General features: G+C 48.4%; 1 protein-coding gene across 17 annotated transcripts in view; it reads right to left on the reverse strand.

Moving 5' to 3' along the window:
* Window positions 1–252: 252 nt before the first annotated feature.
* Window positions 253–23,168, reverse strand: part of CCDC134 (coiled-coil domain containing 134) — a 46,762-nt gene continuing 23,846 nt past the window's right edge. The window contains exons 21-34 of one of the 17 annotated variants that reach the window (XM_030288647.4): window positions 21,713–21,878; window positions 19,586–19,690; window positions 17,802–17,912; window positions 17,073–17,254; window positions 14,638–14,719; window positions 13,996–14,201; window positions 13,218–13,299; window positions 11,133–11,239; window positions 3,845–3,962; window positions 2,923–3,044; window positions 2,639–2,723; window positions 2,224–2,405; window positions 1,933–2,004; window positions 253–1,564 (exon numbers count right to left, since the gene is read on the reverse strand). In XM_030288647.4, the coding sequence (XP_030144507.4) occupies window positions 1,439–1,564; window positions 1,933–2,004; window positions 2,224–2,405; window positions 2,639–2,723; window positions 2,923–3,044; window positions 3,845–3,962; window positions 11,133–11,239; window positions 13,218–13,299; window positions 13,996–14,201; window positions 14,638–14,719; window positions 17,073–17,254; window positions 17,802–17,912; window positions 19,586–19,690; window positions 21,713–21,878 (1,746 nt within the window). In that variant the 3' untranslated portion in view covers window positions 253–1,438. 17 annotated transcript variants of the gene reach the window in all.

Genomic DNA, 23,168 nt, shown 5'->3' on the forward strand with positions numbered 1-23,168 from the left:
ATTCATGAGGGGGCGGGCAGCGCCGCGCGGGGGAGCGGCACTGACGCCACCGCCCCCGCCGCCCACGGGAAACGCGCCCCGGGATGCCGCCGGGATGCGCGGCGGAAAGGCCAAATGCAAGGCGGCGGTGGATAGAGCAGGGGGCTTGTCCTGCTCTCCGCAGCGCCCACGGACCCTCACCTCCTGAGAGGCCAGCCTCGACGCTTTCTGGCATACACCCGCTCCCACCAGGAACGGGAGCAAAAGCCAGGATTCTTCTAGTTAAAAAAAATAATAAAGTTAATTTTATTCAAGAAAAACCAACTGCGCCTATTGCCACCCCCTCCCCTCAATGGAGGGACTTGGCTCTGCTGTTAAAAAACCCGGGACGTTTCCCTTTCCTCAAAGGCTGTGATGCTGCCAGCTCGACACAGCGAACCGGCTCCTTGGGAAAGCAAGAGCCTGCTCTGGTGCGAGGCCATCAGCATAGGTGACAAATCACAGGGTGGCTGCGTCGGGTCGTGCTCCTATGGCAGCTGACACGTGGTGGAGGGTTGCAGCCACTCAAGTTGGCTCCCTCCCTATTTTGGCCGCGCTATCACCACATGCCCTCATCTGGCTGTCCCCTGACAAAGGGCTTTGGGGGCTATGAGCCCCAAAGGGAAGGGATGGGCTGCAGGACAGGCTGTCAGTGGCTCAAGGCTGGCTCCCCAGCATCTTCAGCATCAGCATTGCTTGCACTACAACCACCCACTGGATGCAAAGAGGCCAAGTACCAAAATTCCTCCAAATTGTCCAAAAATTCACCGGGCATTTGCCTCTCTGTGGGAATGACCTGCGGAGGCCTCGACCTGCCATCAGCCAGGAACGGCATTTTCAACTACGTCTGGACAATGAAACACATGTTGCTCAGTGAAACAGCCGCTGGGAAAAGGGAAGGTCTGATCTGGCAGAGGTAGCAGCTGTGCAGAGACCAGGTAGAACCCAGTGGGGGGTGCCCATGAGATCACCCGTTTAACAAAACAAAAAGCAAAACTGAGAGAAGCAGCATTGCTCATGAGGCTGTTTGGTGTGATGCACGCCCCAGCCCACCCGTGTTGGAGGAGGCATCTTCAGTGTGGGGTGTGCTGCAGTGAGGAGGGCTCCCTGGGCTCCACCAGAGCTGTGTTCCCCACACCCTACTTCTCCACAGGCAGCAACACCCTGACCAGGGGATGGCTCCAGTGTTGTCCTGTCTGTGCTTTACCTCTGCGGAAGGGGTATCTCACTTTAGCCCCTTTGGGGCAACCAGCACGACCACGCAACCTTCACTGAACAAAAACAAAAGGCAACAAAACAAAACCCACAGCACAAATGGAAAGGGAATGGCCAGGCACTGGCCCAAAGCTGCCAAAAAGGGAGCAAGCCACTCTGTGTCTCAGTGGTGTCACCTCCACTGCAAGGCACAAGTCCCAGCATGCTACAGCTCCGACTGTGAGCGGGAGATGCGTGGGCCCTTGCGGATCTCCTTCCGCTTCTCTTCCTTCTTCCTCCTCTTCTCCTCATCCCGCAGCGCCTTCTGAAAGGTGTCAGCACTGGGGAAAAACTGTGGGTTGACAGCAAGGGGTCAGCATGGGGCAGTGCCCACAGCCTCTCGGAGGCACAGCCCCTCCAAACCCACCAAAGCTAGTGCACAAGCCTCACTTTCCAGGGAGCTTTGAGCATGGATGCAGCACGAGGGAGACAGAGGCCAACCAGGAGGCAGGTGGCTACAGAAGGGAGGAGAGGGCACCAGGTGCCCAAAGTAGAGCACAGATGGGGAATTCAGTGTTTGTGTTTCAGCCATGCTTATTCAGTGACAGGGTCTTTTGGCCATTTCCCACAGGCCACCCATTCCATTCCCCAGCCAGCTGCCTGGAGCTCTAACACAGATGGGGAAGCCCACAAGACAAGCTGGCACGGTTGCCATCTTACCTCTGACTGGTCCGTTTTAAAGGGATTGCGGTAATCGGGCGATTTCTCACTGATTCCTAGCTCCTGAGCCATCTGCAGAGCAAAGGGAAGACCTCACTGGGGAGTGGTGCCTCCCACTTGCATCCCCCAACTGTTTGACCACGGTCACCTCTCTTCCACCAGTCCCCATCCCTCAGCTCAAGGACAGCCCCCAGACATGGCGGGTCCCTGCCTTCCTTTTACCCCAAAACCCTCACCTCCCCCAGCCTAGCAGCAGAGAGGGGTCACAGCACGGGAGACGAAGAGCCATACCAGCTGCAGGACCTGGGAGTGGGGTCCCTGCTCGAACACACCCGTCAGGTTGCAGAAGCCGATGCCCCAGCGGATGAGGCTGTTCCAGTTGGAGTTGCGGTCGAAGTAGTGGTGCACAATCTTGGGGAAGCGCAGGACGACGTCCCCGAAGAAGGCAGTGTTCTCCACCACATGAGAGTATGCTGTGGGGACAGCCACCAGCTCTATCAGCAGAGACTGAGGGCAAACCAATAGGCTCCCCAGCATGAAGTGGTCAGAGAGGCAGCAACACGGTCCCCAGCAGACAGGGACCAGCCCTGGTCTGGACTGGATACATAGGGGTTTTGTACCTACCCCACACTGATCCCAGGAAGAATGTCTGTGGTGCACCAGAGCACCAGAAAAAGGACAGGGGTAAAAACTAGAAAGGACATACCATCCTTTATCTTCTCATCCTGAGGGAAGGGCCCATCAGGAGGCACATCAGCAGCGATAAGGACAGCACGGGAGTCCTCCAGCACCTGCCAAAGTCCTTGATTACTGCTTTGTCCTGCCAGTCTTGCCCTGCACCCTGGAGGTGTTGCCCCAGCTGCCCCACTTTGAAACCCCATGGCATCCTTCCTTCAGGTCCAAAAGCTCATCTGCCACACACTCCACAGAAGCCCCCAACCCTTCCCATTTCTGCCCACCCATGTGGGCTCAGAGTGCACTGTGGCTTACTTTGAAGAGTCCCTTGAGCATGATGTCAATGATTTTGTACTGCTGGTTGATGTCATTGAGCTCAATCAAGTTCTTCAGAGCATTCATCTGGTCCTTGCGCTTCACCTCAAACAGCTTCTTATCTGCACCACTGTCAAGGGTACTGTTGACAACTCTCCCACCACACTGCTGCTCTCCCCCCCTTCCACAGGGCCCCTGGCACCATCCCAGGCCCCCCAGTTCTCCATGAGGTGTCTGAGGGGCAGAACCTGAGCCAGGATAAAACACAGATTTCCAGTTTGGAAATCCCCTTGCCCAAACACCCCAGCAGGGCCCTTAACAATGCTGAGACCTTGTGGGGAGCTTTCTACTTGCCAGTCTCTGCTCTGGCTGATGGGCTGGAGGAGGAACATCAACTGCCACCTTCCCCATGGGTCTCCACATATTCATTTTTTCATACTTTGCCTGTTCACCAGGAGATGTGTGCTAAGAAGGGCTTGCATTAGCTCACTTCCTCACAGGCAAAAAGTGCCTGTGGCACAGAGGAGACTAAAGTGCCACAAGCAGAAGAATCCTCTTCCACCATCCCAGTTGGTGACCCCAAAGCACTGAGATGTGCAGGTGTGTTCTGCCTTCTGGCTGACCATGCCACTTCCAAGAGCAGACTGGAAATGTGCACAGCAGAGCAGAAAGAACACCAAGCATCACTGTCATTTCTGTTCCTGCACCAAGCCAGGCACTTGGTTAGCAAGCCCAGGAGCTTGGCTAAAGCCCAACTATAGAAGGACAAAGCAGCAATTTCCCAGTGGTTCTGGATCCTCTCTTTTCCACTTCCTTGTGCCCCTTTCCATGGTCTCTGACCCCTTCCCTGTGCATGTGCTCCCTCCAGCCTCTGTAGCCACTAGTGCATACGTGATCACGGGTGGCAGGCTGCAGAGGATACAGATTTCCAAGCCAGAGTCTACTCTCTGTTTCTCCAGGTCTGTGAAGCTGCCCTGGGACAGCAGCAAGGCCAGTAGAAAGGGGCAGATGATGAGAAAATCCATGATGGCCTTTGCAGCCTGGAAGAAAACAGACCAACAAAACCAATGATCAGTGAGGAGACTTAGCAAAATGAGAAGTCACACAAGCCACCTGGAACTGATGGCACACTGCTCTTTGCACCAGGGTCCTTGCCCACATCTCCCTTGTCCCCATGAGGGATCCAGTGGCCAGAGCAGAACCACATGGTGATGCTGCAGCCAGCTTGCTCTTCCCTGCAAGTGAAGCCCTGGTCTCCCTCTTCTCTCTACCTGCCTGCACTGCCAGCCCCAGGCATCTGACCCAGCACTGACCCAATAGAAAATTTAGGTCCTACCCCTTCTTCCAAAAATAACAGCTAGGTTTTTGCTGGGTTTGTGACGCAGAGCAGCCCAACAACCACAACAGGAGGTCTGGAAGGAAGAGAAGGATCACTGAGGGGTTGAAGTCCATCTCTCCTTCAAGTCCCAGTGAAACCAGTTCAGTGACCTCCACTCAGCACTTGGGGTATTGGTACCTGGACTCTTTCCTTCACTACAAGCTGGGTGCCACTTGCGGGTCCCACACCAAAAAACAACAGTTGGGTGACCTGGTGGTAACCTCCCCCCCTCCAAACAAGTCCCTTCCCAGGCAGCATCTGAGGCTTTGCAGGGATGCTCTTGGGCAGAGCTGCTCCTGACCACAAAGGTCCCTCAGACAAAGTCAATGGCTGGAGGAAAAGGTCCTTGAAAATGAGGATCCTCTTGGACAGTCTATACCTGGAAAAGGAGAGCAACAGCTCAGTCCCCAGGCAGCAGAACTCAGGGTGGTCTGTCCTCAGGCACAAGGTTTTCATGGAGCTGAGCACAGGCCACTAGCAATTACAGAAGCAACAGCTCCTTCAGAGGCATCTGAGCCACCTCCTGCCCCCAAAGGAAAAGCAGATGCGTAAGGCCACCAGAGCTGACCTCACCCTATGACCTACTGAGTCCAAGTTTGCCTGCCCAAACCTGTCTCTGTAATGCCCTAACACCGAAACAAAACCAAATCTCTTCTTGTTCTTTTCTTGTTACTTTTCTTTTTTTAAACAAGTACAATTTCAACTCCAAGCCCATGAAATAGGCAAAGCAGGCACCAGCAGTTCTCCCAGCCCTACAAGGATCAGCAGCAGCTCCCATCATGTACCTCCTGCCGAGGCCAAGCCAAGCATCTTCACACCCCTGGCAAAGGCAGGAGAACAGTGTCAGACAAACGTGAGAAACCCTATGAAATACTTTGCTGTTGTGCTTTGGAACAGACCAGAGTAAATACAACCAGCATTATTGATGAAGACATGGCTGCCCCTGGTGTGGGCTCAGCAATGTGCCCCATGTTTCTGTTCTGACACAGTGCAGAGCCAGGACAGCAGCACAAATCCCCATGCCAAGTTTGGGGTCTGTCCCCTTTTCCCACTGTGGTGTGAGGCTTAAGCCATATTCCAGCCATCCTGAATGCCACAAAGCACACCAACAAGCCAAGGCTGTAAAGAAAATTCTCCAGCCCAGGCAAACAGATGTTCTGTTGGACCTACCAGCCTGGTCAGCTTCCAAGAGACTGCTTCACCCTGCCAAAAACCGTGACCCAAGGACCCAGGGCCTGGTTCAGTGAGGTGGCACAGGTCTCTGCTCTACAGAGCACCCCAGCTGCTCACTACCTCCCAGGCTCTCAGGGAGGAGGAAGTGCAGGAATGCAAAAGCACAAGGAGCAACTCCCCTGGGATAAGGCTCTTCTTTGCCCCTCGGATCACACATACCATCATAAGGATTGGCTGGCTATTTGCCATGCTCATGGAGAACTGGAAAGAGAAACTGGAGATAGCCAGAGGCCTCCAAACCAGGTTGGAAGGCAAAGAGCAGAAACGTTGCCCACAACAGCTCTGCCATGCTGCCTGTGGCAGTCCCAGCATGACTGGTTAGGACAGGGGCTTCAGTATCCCCCATTTCCAACACTGGAGTTGGGTGGCCATAGGATGTTCCACAGGTGCAAGAAGGGGGAAGATGAGCTGCAAAAAACCCTGTTCCAGGCAGCAGCAGAGCAAAGCACAGCTCCTGGCCGAAACAGCTGCCAACCAGGCGGCTGCTGCAGCACAAGGGCCACCAGCCTGCCTGGCTGCTTCTGAGTCTCGCAACAGTGATGGGCTTCTTCAGGGACACAACAGCAGATGCTGGGGTAGGGACAGTCAGTGTATTCAGATCCTCCTACACCAGCCCTAAAGATTGTCCCATGGGACAGGTCAGAAGCAGAGGACTGGAGAACCACATCATACTGGAACCCCATCACCTTTTAATCTGATCTGATGGCACTCATTCTCACATCAGAGATATTTATTTGCTATTGTCCATCAGGGCTGAAATATGCCGGTGAAAATGAAGCAGGGCCCAGTTGTTTCTCTCACCCACAAGGAACTCAGGGCTGCTGATGCCATGTGGGACCACCTCAGATTTCTTTCCTTTCACTGCCCTGGCAATTTCACCCCATTTTAACAGCAGACGACATTCCTTCCTCTCCAGGCCACACTATGTAACAGCAGAGATGGCAAAGCTCCTTGCAGATGTTCCTCCCCACAAACTCTCTCTCATGTCTTCACACCCGCTGAGGGATGAGATGAGACACAAACACTGCAGAGTTGCTTCTCTCTTCCCTCCCTGCTCCTCCCTCAATTGATTTCTGCCAGAGACAGCTCTGCCTGATGCTCCCAGAGCGGTCCAGGGAACCAGGGCCTGGCCTGATGCTACAGATGGAAAGGAGTTCCCACCAACATCACCTTGCAGCCCTGGCCAGCTGGCTGTTTCAGCAGCAAGCCCACCAGTCTGTCTCACTGTCTACCAACCTCTTAATTTAGATGTGTTTTTCCAAAGACATGACAACAGATGCCATGTAATAGATGGTTAGTACTTCCCATTAAAATGTTTTCAATTACTATATAAATTTTCCTGCAGGAGCCCCATCTGAACCAAGCATCCCTGAGATTTATTCACTTAATGAGCTTGCAAGGCAGAGCCACGCTGCAATGATGTGGTTCCCAGGAGAAACTTTTGCATGACTCCCCTACTTCCCCTCTGCAGGCACTGAAACGTACGGGGAAAAGCATCATCCTTCACCAGGAGCGTGCTGTGGCAAAACAAGGAATGAAAACTCCCTGCCCCATTAATCCATTCCTGAGGCACTCCTCCAACAACCAGATGAGGATAAATCTTTTGTTACAGGTGAACCAAAAGCTTCAGAAGTGAAACACCTCTGCTCAGACTCCTCTAGGAGGACATACCTATATGGGGCTTACAGGACCAGCTGCTTCAGTTGAAACAGTACTGGCCATTTACACCTGCTCGTCTCCAAAGTCTCCCAACCACTAAGCCCAGAAGGTCGCGTACCACACGGTTTGGCAGCCCCGATTAGGAAATCGCGGCTGTGATTTCCAGCAGGAATGGGTCCATTCCAGCCCACCCTCGTGCCTCCCGTCGTGCCGGAGGGGTTCAAGAAGCACCCTGAGGGGCTCGGGCGGCCGCTGGCACAGGAGATGAGGATACTCCCGGCAAGCCCAGCTGAAGGTAAAGGCGATCACACAGGGACGGTGGAAAGGGGACTAGCCGAACCTACCCCGGCCGCGCTGCGGGAAACCCACCCGGAGCCGCGTCAAGTAGACGCAGCAGGCGGCACAGGGCAGGATGCGAACCCTCGAGGGGGACGGTCCGCTCCTCCCGCGGCTCCAGCGCGGGGCGAGCAGGCGGCGATGGCAGGCAGAGCCCGTCGGGCACAGCCCTTTAACCCAGGGTGCAGAGAGGCGCTCCGGAGCCGCACTGCCCGCCCGCTCATCGGCCATCCCGCCTGCCCCGGAGCGGGGGTCCCTCCCGGGTCTCGCTCGGGGAGCACCGGCCACCTCCGCCCCGTCCCCCGGTGCCCCGGGAGCGGCCCCAGGGCTGCTCCCGCCATTCCCTCCTGCCCCGCCACGGCCGGGCAGCTCCCCCCGCGGCCCCGCTGGGCCTCCCGGGGCGGGGATGGCTCCCGGCGGCGCGGCCGGTCCCCCACCTGCGGGCCGGGTGCCGGTGCCGGCGCTCACGCCCGCCGCGCTGCCATGCTGCTGCTGCCGCCGCTGCCACCGCCGCCTCCGCCGCTCCGCCCCGCCGTGTCACTTCCTGAGCCCCCGCCCCGGCCACGCACCGGCACGCACTTGGAGGGTCTGGAGGCAACAGGACAGCGGCGGCCGGGGCTGCAGTCGAAGGGGTCACTCGTGTCCTGGAAGAAGCCTCCTCATCCCTACGAGACACGTAGGGTATCTGCTTCCCCCGCGATCCTGGCTGAGCCCCCGCCGCCCCTTCCAGCCCAGAGCAAAGGGACCACCCTTCAGCCCCATGAACCAAGGGGAGTGAGCAGAGCACCTCTTCCACAGCATCCCTGTACGACATCGTTTCCCCAGGCAGGTCTGTATTTTGATAGATGACCGGCATCAACCAAGCCTTATCCCGCACAAAAGGGGAAACTGAGCCGTTCCAGTAACAGAACTTTTTAATTTCAACAAACATTTTTCTCAAAATGAGCAACAAGTAACTTCCTTTGTCCAACTTCTCCCTACTACTCACTGGGAATGAATAGCAGGATGGGATCCAGGATGGGGTCTCCTGCTACGTTCTTGCTTTGTTCCTCTGCTCTTTGCACTGTATCTTCTCATTTCAATCTCCAATGTGTGAGAGGGACACTGCCACACTTCCCAGACATCTGTCATTGACGGCATGAGTGGAAACCAAAGGAAAGGCATGCACACTACGGGAATTCCCACATTTGACATATCACTGACAGGAAGTTTTCACTGCTAAACCAACCCTCCTCAAGCCATGGAACCTCACTCCCAACATATGTGAAAAACATCTGTGTAGGTAAACATGAAGAAAAGTCAAAGCTCCATTTTGACCAGCAGATTTTGTCTTCCATGTCCATGACTATCTTATTCATATAGCCCCACTGCTGCACTTCAAGTGCATCTAAAATCCTTCCTAACCACCAAACTTTGAAGGTTTCTTAATATATTAAATAAGTCAGAAATTAAAAGTAACTTAATTACTTTTGAATGTACAGAATGTTACAGAATGTACAGAATGTAACAAAAACTCCCATCCAAATTCCTTCATCCCTGTACCGGAGAGGAACTTCATGGCCTCCACCAGGACAACTTTCCCTCTGAGTGTCCCACAACAGAGCAGTAATATCACATTGCGGGTAAGCATGCGGACAAGCTGCTCCTGACAGGACAAACACCTCATCCACCACGTACCCTACACATGGCTGATGATAGTGCCCTACAGTGAAGGAAGTCCCCACACCCACAGGAAATCACTGCCACACATCTGAGGAAATGAAGTGTGATGAAAACAGGAAGGCAAAAAAAAGTTTGAGGAAAAAACCAAATACTGCATTAGGTTCCCTCTTTTTCCACAAGGCATCTGGGAGTGGCCTCTGCCTCCATTGCCAGAGAAGAGGATTTAGTTTGCAGTGGCAGACTCTAGGCCCAAACAGAATAAAATCTGGTAATTCCACTCAGTGGTTCCCAAATGCTCTGTGCATTTGGAAAGTGCCTGAGTCATATTTGGGTTTCCACTACTTCATGGACATACAGGCACTAGGTGGCACGCAAACAGAGATTAACTCATTGCTCATCCTCCAGGGAAATCAGTACAGGGATTGTTACTGCTTTGAAGTCAGAGGCTCCCAAGCCTGCTACCCTTTCATCAGACCACCTCTGCTTTATAGATGAATGCAAGCCCAGCACACAGAGCCTTCTTTAATCCCAATTGTCTCCTCATTTCCAAGATGTCTTCTCAGATTAGGACACGATGAAGTCTTTCATCCCACAATTAGCCAAGTGTAGAGTTTTTCAATTTTGTTTCCCTTCAGCTGGAACAAGAGAAGGAGCAGCAAATTCAGTATCCCTTCTACCTCTTTTACACCTGCCACACACATTAGCTATCAAAGGATACACAATGTTCTGATGCTTTACACACATGGTACTCTGTCCCAAGAGGCGATCCAGCAAGGTCTGAATGATCCCTGACTGTTCTGGCTCCACCTGGTAATGACTATTCTGAATCTGAGGGGTCAGATAAAAAGAATGATTTCCAGAACAACATAAAACTGTTGGCTTGTTCCTTCTACTCCCTCCCTCATCTCCACACAGACCAATGAGATCTTCAAATGCCAAAGCAAACACCTAGAGATTCCCTTCCTGTTTTCCTACGAGTCACTGCTCTCTTACCTGAGAAAGAAAGAGGTGAAGAGCATGAGACGTGGCCTCAGGCAGCTCTGCTATGTTGGCTTCTGCTGCCTCCTGAATAATCTGGCTAATTTCTTTCTGAGAAATAATATTGCTGCTCTGATATCTCACAAACTTGAACAAAGGAAAAAATAGAGACATTAAACAGTAGAAGACCCACAGAGCGTAACAGTGACTCATCACTTACAAAGACCTCTTCTGTGCACCATTACTGCAGCACCTTAACCACAGGCCTGATTTTTATACCACTTCTAATGGAACCAGTACAAGTATCTATATTGATGGTGCTCTGATTTATAGCCAGACTTATTTTGGTTGAAGCTGGGAAGGAACTAAAATAAATGAGGCAGCCTTTTAAAACTGAAATAACAGCAAATACTCACAGACCCATCTTATATTTGGAGGGGGAAGGTTCACTTTAATAATTCCTTCCTCTCATTCACTGCCATGAGGGCTATATCTTCAGTATTTCTGCTGGATAGGATCACATTCCCCCTCTAGTCCACAGACCCCACATACAGCAGGGTAGAATATTGCATTAACTCCTTGCCCTGAAAAGTCAGGTCTGTAAGGTCAAGATGGGAGACAAGCTGCGATGCCAAGCAGCCAACTTGCTCCCTGACTGGTAACAGCAGTTGCATGTTCTCTGCAAGTTTCCCCTCTCCTCCCCAGGGATCCTAGATGATATAAATAAATGTTACCAATACCATAAGAACAGGAGGTGCTCACTAACAGCAGCCAGCTTCTGCAGGGTGTGGAAGTTCACTTGAAAGTATCACTATCAATATAGGGCAGGAATACAGTCCCAGGCAAAGCCACAGCAGTATCAGAGACTGTGCTGCATAGCAGGTTAACTACCAATAACCAACCCACGTGTGTTGTACCAACGTATCGGGAAAGATGGGGAACAGCCCACCCTTCTGCTGCTCACCAAAGTCATCATCCTGAGAACTTCTGGCTGCAGAAAGGACTTCTGGCCCCCACTGAGTAGTGTGAAGAGCAGGAACCGGTGCCATGGCTGTGAAGCAACATGCAGAGCTGGAAGAGAAGGAGAAGCCAATCAAAGACAGCTGAAAAACTGCCAAAGTGACAGGCTGAACCCAGCTAAGGACAGTCTTCAATACTGACCCCAAGTTTTCTCTCCCAGACCCCACACTGTGAACCACTAAGGGGATATTCTGCACTGTTCTTACTTGCTTTTCCATCTGTCACTCTCTGGGCAAGAGTTCAGTTAAGAGGACAAAAGCTTAATAGCTTTTTAAAGCACAAAATACATATTGTCCATCTTTGTGCTGGTACAGGAAGAGAAACCTTCTCCTGGGGTATATGTCATAAAACAGTGAGAGAATATCTTTAGCCTGGGGTTTTAAAAATAATACCAGTTTCAATATGAGGACAACTCTCCTGACCTCAGTTTTTATTTAGCTGCAGAATACCCTTTGGGTAATGAAGAAAGCCCTATAACAGCAGCTGAACAAACTGAGGCTGGATCTGCATCAGACAGTGGACTATAGGGACCAGCCAGGCTGATGGTAGCAATGCAGCGAGTAGAGAAAATGTTCTTACTAAAGAACATACACGATAACATAACATGTATTAGGTAAGACCATAAGGCTATGATAGCATGAAGTCTTTCACTGAATGCTTAAATTAAAACATTATTACCTTGTATTTATTACAGGTTAGGAGCATGAGATGGACAAATAAATCAGCTGATATAACTTGTTATACTATAGCAGCTCAGAGTGTTAAAAAGGTCTCTTTTCCACTGGCAGTCACATAACCTCCCTATTGCTACTACAAGAATCTTTTCTATAGGAAAACAACACTGAAAAATAATGTAAAATATTTTGGGGATATCTTTTATCTGGGGAAAATGAGAAAGGACCAGCACTGTGCATGAGCCTGCACATTTGGAAATATCTCTGGACAAAAAGCAGGTTTTAGAAAGCCTCAAGTGAGTTAACTCCTAGAGGCAGAGTCCAGGACAGACTCTTTCCAGTCTTCTTGCATTTTTAAGCTAAATAAAGCTATGACCGTCATTCTGCTTGGAATAAAGAGACTCCTGTTATGTTATGAACTTCAGCACCACAGCAGCCAAAGTGACAGGTTCAGCTGTTCCTGCAGCAGCATTTCATTAGTTTAATCCCAAATCAGCAGAGCCTCCCCATAACTTTTTTTTTTTTTATTCAGCCTTATAATAGCCTCCCTTCAGCTACTGGCTGTCATTCATCTGCAGTATTACATCTTTATCCAACCACTTCCTCTCTCCCACCAGTGTCCCTTTTGCCTGGTGTTCATTCACTCCATTCCCTTCTCTATTAGTGTTTAAACAACTGCAGCGAACAGGTCAGGGTACAGAGAACTCCCTGGTTTAAGAACAGAGCCAGCACCTGGACTTTGTTGCAGGGGGCTGACAATAAGCAGAAGGGTCTATTCTTCCCCTCCAACTGTACAACGCAGTCATATTATGTTATACTGAAAACATTGGTATATATTAGGTCTGACATGCACTCTGGAAACCAAGGTCTGAACTCAGCCCCTGAAATCCAGAATTTCCATCTTCCATTCCCCCTAAGGCTGCCTAGTATCCTGCTCTCCATTCCCTTCCTTCAAGGCCAAACAATGACCAAGACTGTCCTTTTGTAAGACACATCATATTCAGAGCCTCCCTCCCATATGCTTATGGTCTATAGGTTTGATACAATTGGCCTGAAGGTCAAAGACAATTCCTATACTCCTTCCATTCCCAAACCTTTCCCTCTCACAGGGTTGGAGAACTACTTTTTGCCTTTTGGAAAGCACCTTGGTGTCGAGAGCCGAAGTGAAGGTTCATGCCAGGCACTGTGATCTCATTCCCACAAAGCATAATATTAACTTTAGGCACTCAAATATTTTTTCTTGTTTGGCATAAACTGATTACACATTTTCTCTAGAGTGCTACTGGATAGAGAATAAAGAGCTCAAAATCCCTGCAGGAAGGGAACTAGGAGAAGAAAGAGCATGAAGACCTTACCAACATCCTGGTTCTTCACATACAGGTATTCCACTAAGGTTTCTAGGCAGGCAACCACTGCCTGAGAGAGCAGCAGGTCTTTCTGGAACAGCAAGAAAAAAAAAGTTAACAGCTATTGCAAGAGGAAATTTCATGAAGTGCCAGGATCAGAAGAGTATGCAGCACAGGAAAATAACACCTTTCATCTCCTTCAAGGAATGCAGTGTGCTGCAAATTATCTGTCACATCAAGAAGCCAGACAGAGGTACAACTACTTCTTTTGAGACTAAAAATAGTAAGTAACAGCCTCCAAAGAATAAAGATAGGAGCCCAACACAGCTTGAGTTAAACAAACTCATGTACTACCCCTGGAGCATCACTTGAGCAAGTTAAAGGTATGCTAATGCACTCACTACCCCCAAAAGCACCTTGTCAGGGGCATGGGGGATGGACTGGGATTTGTTATACATTTCCCACATCTGTCCCTATGGATGTGGCATCCCTGCAGAGAAAGAGATGGGAAGACAGAAATTGTCATTAGTACACAGAATTTCAGCTACCCAGTTGAGCAGCAGGGAGCACCGCATAGCTTGATTTACCTTCTTTCTCACTGCGCTGTGCTGCAGCAAGAGCATTTTCCCTCCTCCTCATCACAGGTCTGTAAGGGGTGGAAAATGCAGGGAGAAGAAAAAAAAGCAGGCAGCCCCTTTGATTCTGCAGCAGGGTGGTTTCTCCTCAGGTTAATGTTCCTGCTTGAAGCCCAACACTACTGCTTTTTCAAAAGTCATATTTTATATACCTGCAACTGGACATGCACCAGAAGGTTCTGCAGACTGACAACAAGAGAGAAGACCTGCTGCATGGCAAGGGGGTGCAAGGCACTGTCCTGCAGTGATGATGGCTGTGGTTGAGTAGCACTTGGGGCTGTGTTTTGGCCAGCAATCACCAGCAGGGAGGAGGAGAAGTTCTGTCGCAGAACAGCTCTCAGGAACTGCATGATGCTCACTAGACAGGGAGATGCTTATTAGTGCGCGTCAGTGTTTTTCTCTGCTCTACCTTGTGTGTTGGTGCCTGTACAATAGCATGGGAGAGGGTGATGAGACAAAATGTGAGCTTAATAGCCCACCAGAGTTGCCTGGCAGCTGCTGACAGCTGTAAAGAGGAATGGCAACATGAGTTTCTTTGTTCTCCTTCCTTGAGTCAGTTCCAGATGTCACTACCAACCTCCAAAGATCTGTCCAAACACAGAAGAATTACAGAACTTCCCCTTTGTCCCTTCTCACCACCAGTTACACATTTACAAAGTCATATGTACCAAAGTTTCCAGATTACCTCCAGCACCCCCACCATCCCAATCCACAGTCACCAGTTCTCCCTTGTTGCTTGTATCATGGTACTAGTGGCTGTTTCCAGACTAATCCCCCTAACAGATGCAAAATACCTAACAGCAGGACTGGCTTCTTATTCCTGAAGATGACTGCATTCAGGACTTCTGTAAGGTCTACAGAGAGGGTCTGGTGAACCTAGAAGAGAATTAAATAGAAGAGAAAAAGTGGTGCAGGTTTGGAGCAGCTTGGAAGTTCCATTATGTACTTCTAGTTCTTAGACGGAACCCTATGATGACCCCTGAAGACCAAGGGAACAGCAACAGGGTTTCAGGAGGCTGACACAGAAGGGAGAGTTACATCATTGGACCCTTATGTTTCACTCACCACTAGCCTGAGCTGCACAGCTTCCAACCACAATCTTGTTCTCACTACTCCCTGCAGGACCTCTGGCATGTGGCTGCCAGCCTGCCAAGCATATGAAATGGCAGAAACAGCCACCACCAGGGTGGCTCTATCTTAGCCACAGAGCCAGGCAGCAAGACTGAGGAGCCAGGCAGTCAAAAACCAGCAGTGGCCAGAAGCTGCCCTTGTCTGCTGGAGCTAGGGCCTGCCAAGAGCCCAGGGATAGGAACTATTGCATGGATGAAAGTGGCAGAGGAGTTTAGGGACTTGGGAACTAAGTGAAATAGGAAAGGTTAGCTTGAGAGGGAAATCTGCAATACATTGTTTCCTTCAAAGAACAGCCATTCAAGAGGAAGGGCATGAAGCCTCAGAGAACACCAGAAGGGTTTGAACTCCTCAACAAGACAGAGAGTTGATATAGGATGGCAGGCATAAGGATCACAGGGCTGTTTCCTTTAAATACTCTCTGAAGAGAGAAATATTCCACAGAGAACTATGAGTAGCTCCTGCAACATGGTGGCAGTGACTACTCATCTTAGAACTGACAAGACAAAGCATCTAATAGCCTGCCATCCATGAGCCCTGTTTATTCACAGGGTAAAGCCAGCAGTAACACAGTCAAAATGTAAGTTGGCTATGGCCAGACAAATCCTCACTATTAACATCAGCCTGAGATTAATGTGGCCGTTTCTTGAAGCCACTGCTCTCCTCTAAAAAACTGCAGGCTCAGGGAGACAGCCCGTCATCAGCTCACATTCACAGCCACAAAGTTGCTCTTATGAGAGTCTCCAGGATACTTTGTTCAGCTCTAGCTACACTGAACAGCAGAAAGCAGCAAAAGTGACTCTTCTGCTTCTTCCCCTTCAGCAAAAGATTAGAAACACTGACAATTAGAAATGCTGAAGATTAGAAACATTGAAGTAGTCTTGAACCATTTCCACTTCCCAGCTGTATCTGCAGTTTCTGTCCTCATCTCTGATGCAAAAACATTTCTGAGTTGTATATCATAGCACATCAAGCCAGTGGTATTGATAAAACCAAGCAACAGGCTTATAAGCTGCTAAATGATTGTACTGCAAGGATCAATACTTGACATTTGACACTAAAACGTCATTTGGGACTGGCACAGCACCAGACACAGCCCTGACTGAGAAACTGAGAAGGCAGGCTGTACTTAGCAGCTCACAGAGCAGGACCAGGCTGCATTCCCACAGCTGACAGTCTGTACAAGTATCATGCTCTAAGCCCTTAGCAGAGGTTGTGGGCTGACAAAGTAATGGGTGAAGAATTGGTCTGGGCTGGTCTTCTGGAATAATCTTCCCTAAGCATTAGAAATCCAACTCTTGCTTTTCTGTGCACATGCATCCATGCCCTTAATGTGATTTTATCATCTGTAAACAGCTGTACCAACTCCCAGACAGCATACTCTGCTGGGCATAACTGCAATAGCAGAGCCCACAACTCATGACATCCTCTCTGATATTTCCAGAGACATTTCCAAATGTGCAGAGCCAATCATAACTCCATATCAAGAGAGGTCTGGGTAGATACTTCAAAAGGAAATATTTTCCTTTGCATTGGCATTGGAAAATGCTTCCTTCAAAGTTGTAATTCCATTAATAGCTGACAACTCCAGCTTAGATGTCTTATTAGACTGCAAAGCATCAAATACAATGACAGCTGCCCACATTCGTAAGAGCTTGCTAATATTGAACACTTACTTGCCAATAATAGGTTCTATTCCACTATTGATCATTTTAGTAACAAAAAAAGCTGTTACAACATGGGAGTTGTGCCTTTCACCCCCAGTCTTCCCTTGAAAAAGGTTTTAAAATGTATTTTGCCCTGTCCTGAAGAGGAAAGTGGTTTGGATCAGTGAGGCTGGGTATGCACTTCTTCCTACAGGATTTGCACCCCTCTAACTCTTGAATGATTTGTGTCTCAGACCTTCAGGGACATGCTAGCTTCCAGTCCTGCTGGAGAGGTGCAGCAGGGAATAACATGTGGACAATAACAAAAGAAAAATCAACACAATCAGATTACAGGCCAAAGCAAAACACTTTCATATATATATATGTATATATATAATTTATTTATTTTTAAGGTTTATCCATGTGCTGACTCTGAACACTAGAGTGGTCCTAACCTCAGTATTGTAGCGATGCTGATAAAGCAAAAGGGATGCCACCAACAGCCATCCAGAGCACAGCAAGGCATCCTCAGATGACAGGCAGGCAGGTCTGGAAGGAGAGGACCACAGCCAGGTGCATTCCAAAACCTTCTGCAGGAGTTCTAGCAAGGACACATTGGAGAGCAGCACAGCCGCTGCTGCACGAGAGAAACAATCAGAGAGGGTGATGGGATGGCACAGGTTAAACCAGCTTGACAAGCACAACAGAAGTGCAGAGCACATCCCTGCTTCAGCAAGATAGCCCAGCTGCCACAGCTCATCTGAATAAGGCTGTCCAGCTACTCATCTCCCAGAGCAGAAGCAACTGCTCAGCTAATCAGCTAACAACACAATAGGAAAGTCAGTTAGAGCTTTTCCCTAGTATTGTTTTTTTTTTTTAACTATGACAATAGCAGAATATTTCAAGCTAGGCAGAAAAGGCCCATTGCTGTGTTTATGAATAAGAAAAATACAGTGATTCTGTTTTTCAGTAGCCAATTCTTGAATCATCAGAAGGCAACAAAACCAAACCAAACTCCTCAACCTAAAAAATCTCATCCAAAGTACAAAATGGTCTTTAATTAGAATGCTGTGTCTGGATGGGGAAACATCCACCTTATCTGCTAAGACAGTTAGAATACAGTCTGATTGTTAAGCTACAGCCACACTGAATTTAACTTAGCAATCAATACAATCTTCCCTCACCTCTCTGTTGACTGCAAGGTGTTGTCTGATGAAGGCTCCAGTACAGAAAATTCAAGGATGGCTGCAGGAGGTCAGTGTCCCTTGGCGTGCATTTCCCACAGAGATTACAGACTGGAAACAGAAGAACAGGTGTAACAAGGACACCAACTTAACAGAGCACCTCAGCAAATGAAAGAAGCCACTCAGTGGGGAGGGAATTCAGACAAAGTGAAAATAAACAGAGCATGGCACAGACAAAGCTACAGTGTTTGCTTTAGAGAGGACAGTGCAGTGGAGGATGAGTACAGAAGCGGGGAGGGGAATTGAAGAAGATGTATTAGATTGCATATATCACGTCAGGCAGTAATAAATCCAAGAGCAACAGACTTTCGGTTATCTGTTTCCACAATGAAGAAAACTGCAGTGTGAGTTATCTCTTTCCACAGTGTGAGTTTGATTCTAGTACTAGAGCAAGTATAAATAATGTGACTGTCTCTCGCATGGTGACCAAACTGGGGAAAGTCATGGAGAGCTGTGCTCCTCCATTCTCACCAACTCTGCTCACACTAGGAATAAAATGTCATATTTGTTGTAACCACCAAACACTTACCAACAATGTTTAGTAAGAGTTAGGGAGGGAAACCCAGGACTGCAGGGCTCAGTAAAACTGCCATCAGAGATCTTTTGGAGAACTTACAATTTGAGTAAGCAATTCTCAAAAAACATGCACCATGCCCTTCCATCTAAGAAGCCTCATTAGAGAAGAGTGTCTTGCACATCCACCCCTCGAGAACACAGTCTGGAGGCCAAGGGGTGAATAAACAGGGTGGCTGAGGTAGGGAGAGAGTTGTGTGGAAAAATACAAAGCAGAAAGCAAGAGCAAAGAGGCTTGTGACTCCTGGGAGAAGCTGAGCTGTGTTCTAAAATCATAGCAGCTAAAAAGGCTGACATCGAGAGGGCGTGGTTCTTCCACACCGCCAGATCCCACAGCTGACGAATGTCTGAGAAACGCTGCTTCTTTACAAGGGCAACACAGGCAAACCTGAGGTATGAAACATTTCAAACTGAAGAGGATAGTCCTTCAAAGTCTGCTGGAGAAACCAATTTGTCAGAGCAGGAAAGAGATGAGAGGATGGATCAGCTGAATTTTCCTCCTAGTATCTATTCTTTTTTCACAGCCTATATGAACCTCCAATAGCCAAGTAAGAAGGCAGAAGTCACCAAGTAAGGATTGCCAGACAAGGTAGCAGGTTATGGTATGGTAAACAAACACAGCCTGCTCTTCTATCTTTGGGATGGAGTGGGCAAGCCCTGCAGATGGTTGGGGGCCATATACTCTGGATTCACATTCCAAGGAAAGCCCATTTTCACTAGACTGCTGTTTCCTGATAGCTGATTAACAGAACAAGACTGTGGCCTCAATCCCACAAGACTGTTATAGCAAGAATGGACAGGAAAGGGTGATTCAGGAAGCACACCAGCCATGCAGTCATGTGCCAAACCAACAACAGTCACTGACCCTGAAACCATGTCATGGTCAGGGGAATACTTTGGCCACCTTGTGAGGTTTCAGACAAAAAAAAAAAAAAAAGTGTTGTAAAGGCAAGAGGAAGAGAACCTGGGTCTTGTTAACTGAATTAGTTACCACAACTCTTTACAAGGCTCTGGCTATGAAAGCACCTCAAAGCAAACATTAATATAATGCAAGGTCAATTTTCTCTCAAAAGACAAAGAGCAAACCCCTAATCCTATTACGGAAAAATTAACAAATACTTCCCTGGGAGAAGATGGATGTACATACTCACCCTGGTGAAGCAGCTTGAAGTCTGTGCTGTCCAGCTCCCTTATGCCCTTGCTTCGCAGCTGCACCAGGAAAAGAAGGCTCAGCAAAATAGGCAGGTTCCTGTTAGCTAAGAAGAGCACAGACAGCTCAGCTTGTCAGTGAACTCCAAACTGTTGTACCTTAAAGCGTGCCAGGAATTGTTAATTTTCTGGCTCCAGAATAAGGACACACACATAGAGCCCCAACTTCATTCTCATCTGTACAGTCCCCTCTGGATCAGGTCCCCTTTCTGTCACTCTGGCTTGGCCTGAGTCACATCTGAATCATGCCAACACCATTTTAGGAGCAACTAAAGAAGGGGGGGAAAAAAGGCTAGGGTCATTCACACCCATCATGAGCTATGTAGTTAGCATGTTCCTTACACTTTGAAAATGATACTGCTAATAAACTAGAAGTCATTAGCCCTTTCTAGACGGCTCCCTTCCTGCCCACTTGACCATCATTGCTACATTTTTGACAGCAGCCCAGTGCACAGCATTTGTTCTCTTCCATCTTGTGAGACTGGAAAAATTCCATCCATTCTATCATACAAGGAAGGGCAGAGACAGAAGTGAGAACCCCACACAGCAGGCCTGTATATAAGGAAAATGGGGCTACCTAGACCACCAACACTCCAGGGCAATCCTCTCCATACTATTCACTTTTTTGCAGTGCTGTAAAGGGTTAAAGATTTTGTACTGTATACAGCCATACCTACAGCAAGCAACTATCCATTGCTCCAGTAAACATTTTCACAAAGGCTCTAAAGTCTTCACTTTTGAGGAGGAAACATTTATGGGTGTCTTTAATGTTAACATATTCCTGATGGAGTCCCACTGTTGGGCCTCTTTCTTGTCTAAAATTAGGCTACTGTTTGAATAGGGATGCAGGACTGGACTTAACTACCCTAGGCCTCACAGAGAGCTGTCTGTGTGCTGGGAGAAAAGGAAGTCTGTCTCCAGAGTACATCTGGTGTTTGACTTTCTGGATGGGTTGCCAGGATATCACTTAACAAGTTCAAGATGCAATACAAAGAAGAGCTATGTGTATTAGCAGCAGCAGAAGGGCTGAAATCTTGCAAAAGCTCCTATAGCTCAGTGTCCTACCTCCATCACCAGTGAGTGATTTGGAGGAATACATCTGACTCCCTACAGGAAATGGATACTTTGCTTCCCCACAGTTCCTGGCACCCCTAGATCAGCAGCAAAAGGACACACAAGTTCAAATGTGCACAACTCCAAACAAGATCAGATCTAGCAGATCTTGTAGCCGCATGCTCTACCACGCTCCTGCTTTCAATGCCCCTCCTCCAGCCTACTGACTTTGCTGGAGGTAAGGCAAAAACACTTTCCTGCTTGTTATCTCCATCCCAACTGCTGCACAAAAAAACACTTGAAACATAGCAAAGCTGTTAAAAGCATCAGTGGTCCCCTCAGGAACAAGTAGAAGTTGTGCTAACTCCCAATCCTAAAGGAGCCAAGGACATCCTAGTGCTGCTCCCTCTTTCAGTTCAAGCTCACAGACTGGTTTGCATAGCACCTTTCTCAGTGGGACAACAGTTCCAACAGATGGGTTAGTAAAGAAAAGAGGGATTTCCCCAGTCACAGCCTTGCTCCCTTTGAGAGATTTAACAGAGTTATAAGATCTGGTGATACCACAGTCCCTGTTTGGGGATCAATATAATGAATCATTCAATCCTTGCTCCTGGTTTCTGTGTCCTGGGAACTGTGTATACTCAGGCATATCCAGCTGTTTCACACAAAGAAGAGGCAAAAAGGAGGACATCTTTCAGCCACCACTTGGGCCCCTATTCAAGCAGGAAGATTTACCAGCACAGATCTCCATTTCAACACTGACATCAGTATACAAGAACCTTGCCTTGGTTTAGAAATCACAGTTTGAATCCAGAACAACCTGAATGAGAAAAAAGGCTCTCACTTCAAAATTAATCTCTGAAAAAGGGAACTAAATTAGTACAGTTCTGTCCATAAATTTCCTTATGCAGGTAAGTACTGAAGCTACATCAGCAGTCCAAAACCACTTTATCCCAGACTGTGTCCCTACAGCTAGTTGATCTAACAGCAAGACCAAGTCAGAGAGGTGAGGTCACCTTGTAGGGTGGCTGAGCTGCTCTCTACCAGAAGCTGCTGCAGAATCTGTAAAAATCGGCTCCGAAGCAAATCACAGACAAGGACATCCTCATTTCTTTCCAGAAAGGTCCTTAGAGTCATCAACACCTTCCAAGCCACTTCCACAGAGCTTGAGCAGACCAGGTCCTGCACAGGAAGAAACAAACACATTACCTTTCTACCCAGATTAGGCAGAAGCCACCACTATTTAATACCATTATGCTAATCTGGTGCCTTGGGAAACAGCCTAATAAAGCACTATTAAGTATGTCCTCATTAAATAGAGAACTGAATAAAGCAGAAGGACTCATGTCTGTTAGGCACCTCTGAGTAAAATCCCATTTAAAGAATGATTTGGCTCTGTAAGTGTAAGGGTAATATACATTTAAGGTCACAGTTTTAGACAAGGGAGACCTAAACAAGAGAACAGAATCTCTGGCACCTCTGCTCTCCTTGTTTTTTGAAAAATCAGCTTGCATATTAAAGATGCTTGTTTAAAATCAAGCTTATGAGTCAGTTCATAGTTCCTAACTTTCAAAAGGCTGGCAACCTTGTATATGCAGTAGTAACATAACTAAACTGCATGAAACATATATAAGCTAGGCAAGCAATCCATCACAGGAAGGGGAGAGTCATGTAGAAAGTTCACAAGCCTGCCGCTTGACTACAGGGCTCTGTCTGGAGCCTCTGAGCTGAATCCCAAGCCAGTAGGCTTAACTTGGGCATAGTCTTCATGTTGAGGTACATAACATTAAATTCACTTGCACAGCATGTACAGGAAGCAGTTGTATAAATATCAGACAGAAAATGCCTGGTAGTGCTGATATAATATGACCATCTCAACACATATTAGGTCAGCACGACCTTTCTTCTCTTCCAGCAGTAGTCCTGGCTACTGCATTGCAACGGTAGAGTTGAAGAGGTAAACAGGAAACTGGTCACAGCAACTGAGCCTACAGCCTGCCTGGACAGCTTGCTGCCTCTCCCAGCTGCCTTCCCCTGTCACACAGTAGTAATGCATCCAGATGTCCATGATGCAGAGAAAATGGCTGTGGGACCCATACCCAAGGAAAGCAAATAAGCTAAGAACAGGCTGGCTGTGCCAGAAAAAGCTCTAGTTCTGAGCTGAATTCCTGCCTCTAGCAGAGACTTTCATAAAGGGCAGGGAGATGTCTGCACAATCATCTCTGCTATCTCTGCTGACATAGATCTGCTTCATATGACATTCAGGATTGTAAATTAACGTCTCTGTTCTCTGAGAGAGCACCTCAGACCTGGAACATGGAGAAGACAAGTCAGACAGCATGTCATCATGACTACATTCACATCCAGACGAACACACAGAGCACAAAATAACATGAACCTATGGCCATAGCCTTTCTGGTCCTGGCAAACGCACCACTGTGTTAATCAGTTCCTTCCTACCCAGAAGCTCAA

This window comes from Taeniopygia guttata, chromosome 1A (assembly GCF_048771995.1).
Source record: "Taeniopygia guttata chromosome 1A, bTaeGut7.mat, whole genome shotgun sequence".
Taxonomy (NCBI): Eukaryota; Metazoa; Chordata; class Aves; order Passeriformes; family Estrildidae; genus Taeniopygia; species Taeniopygia guttata.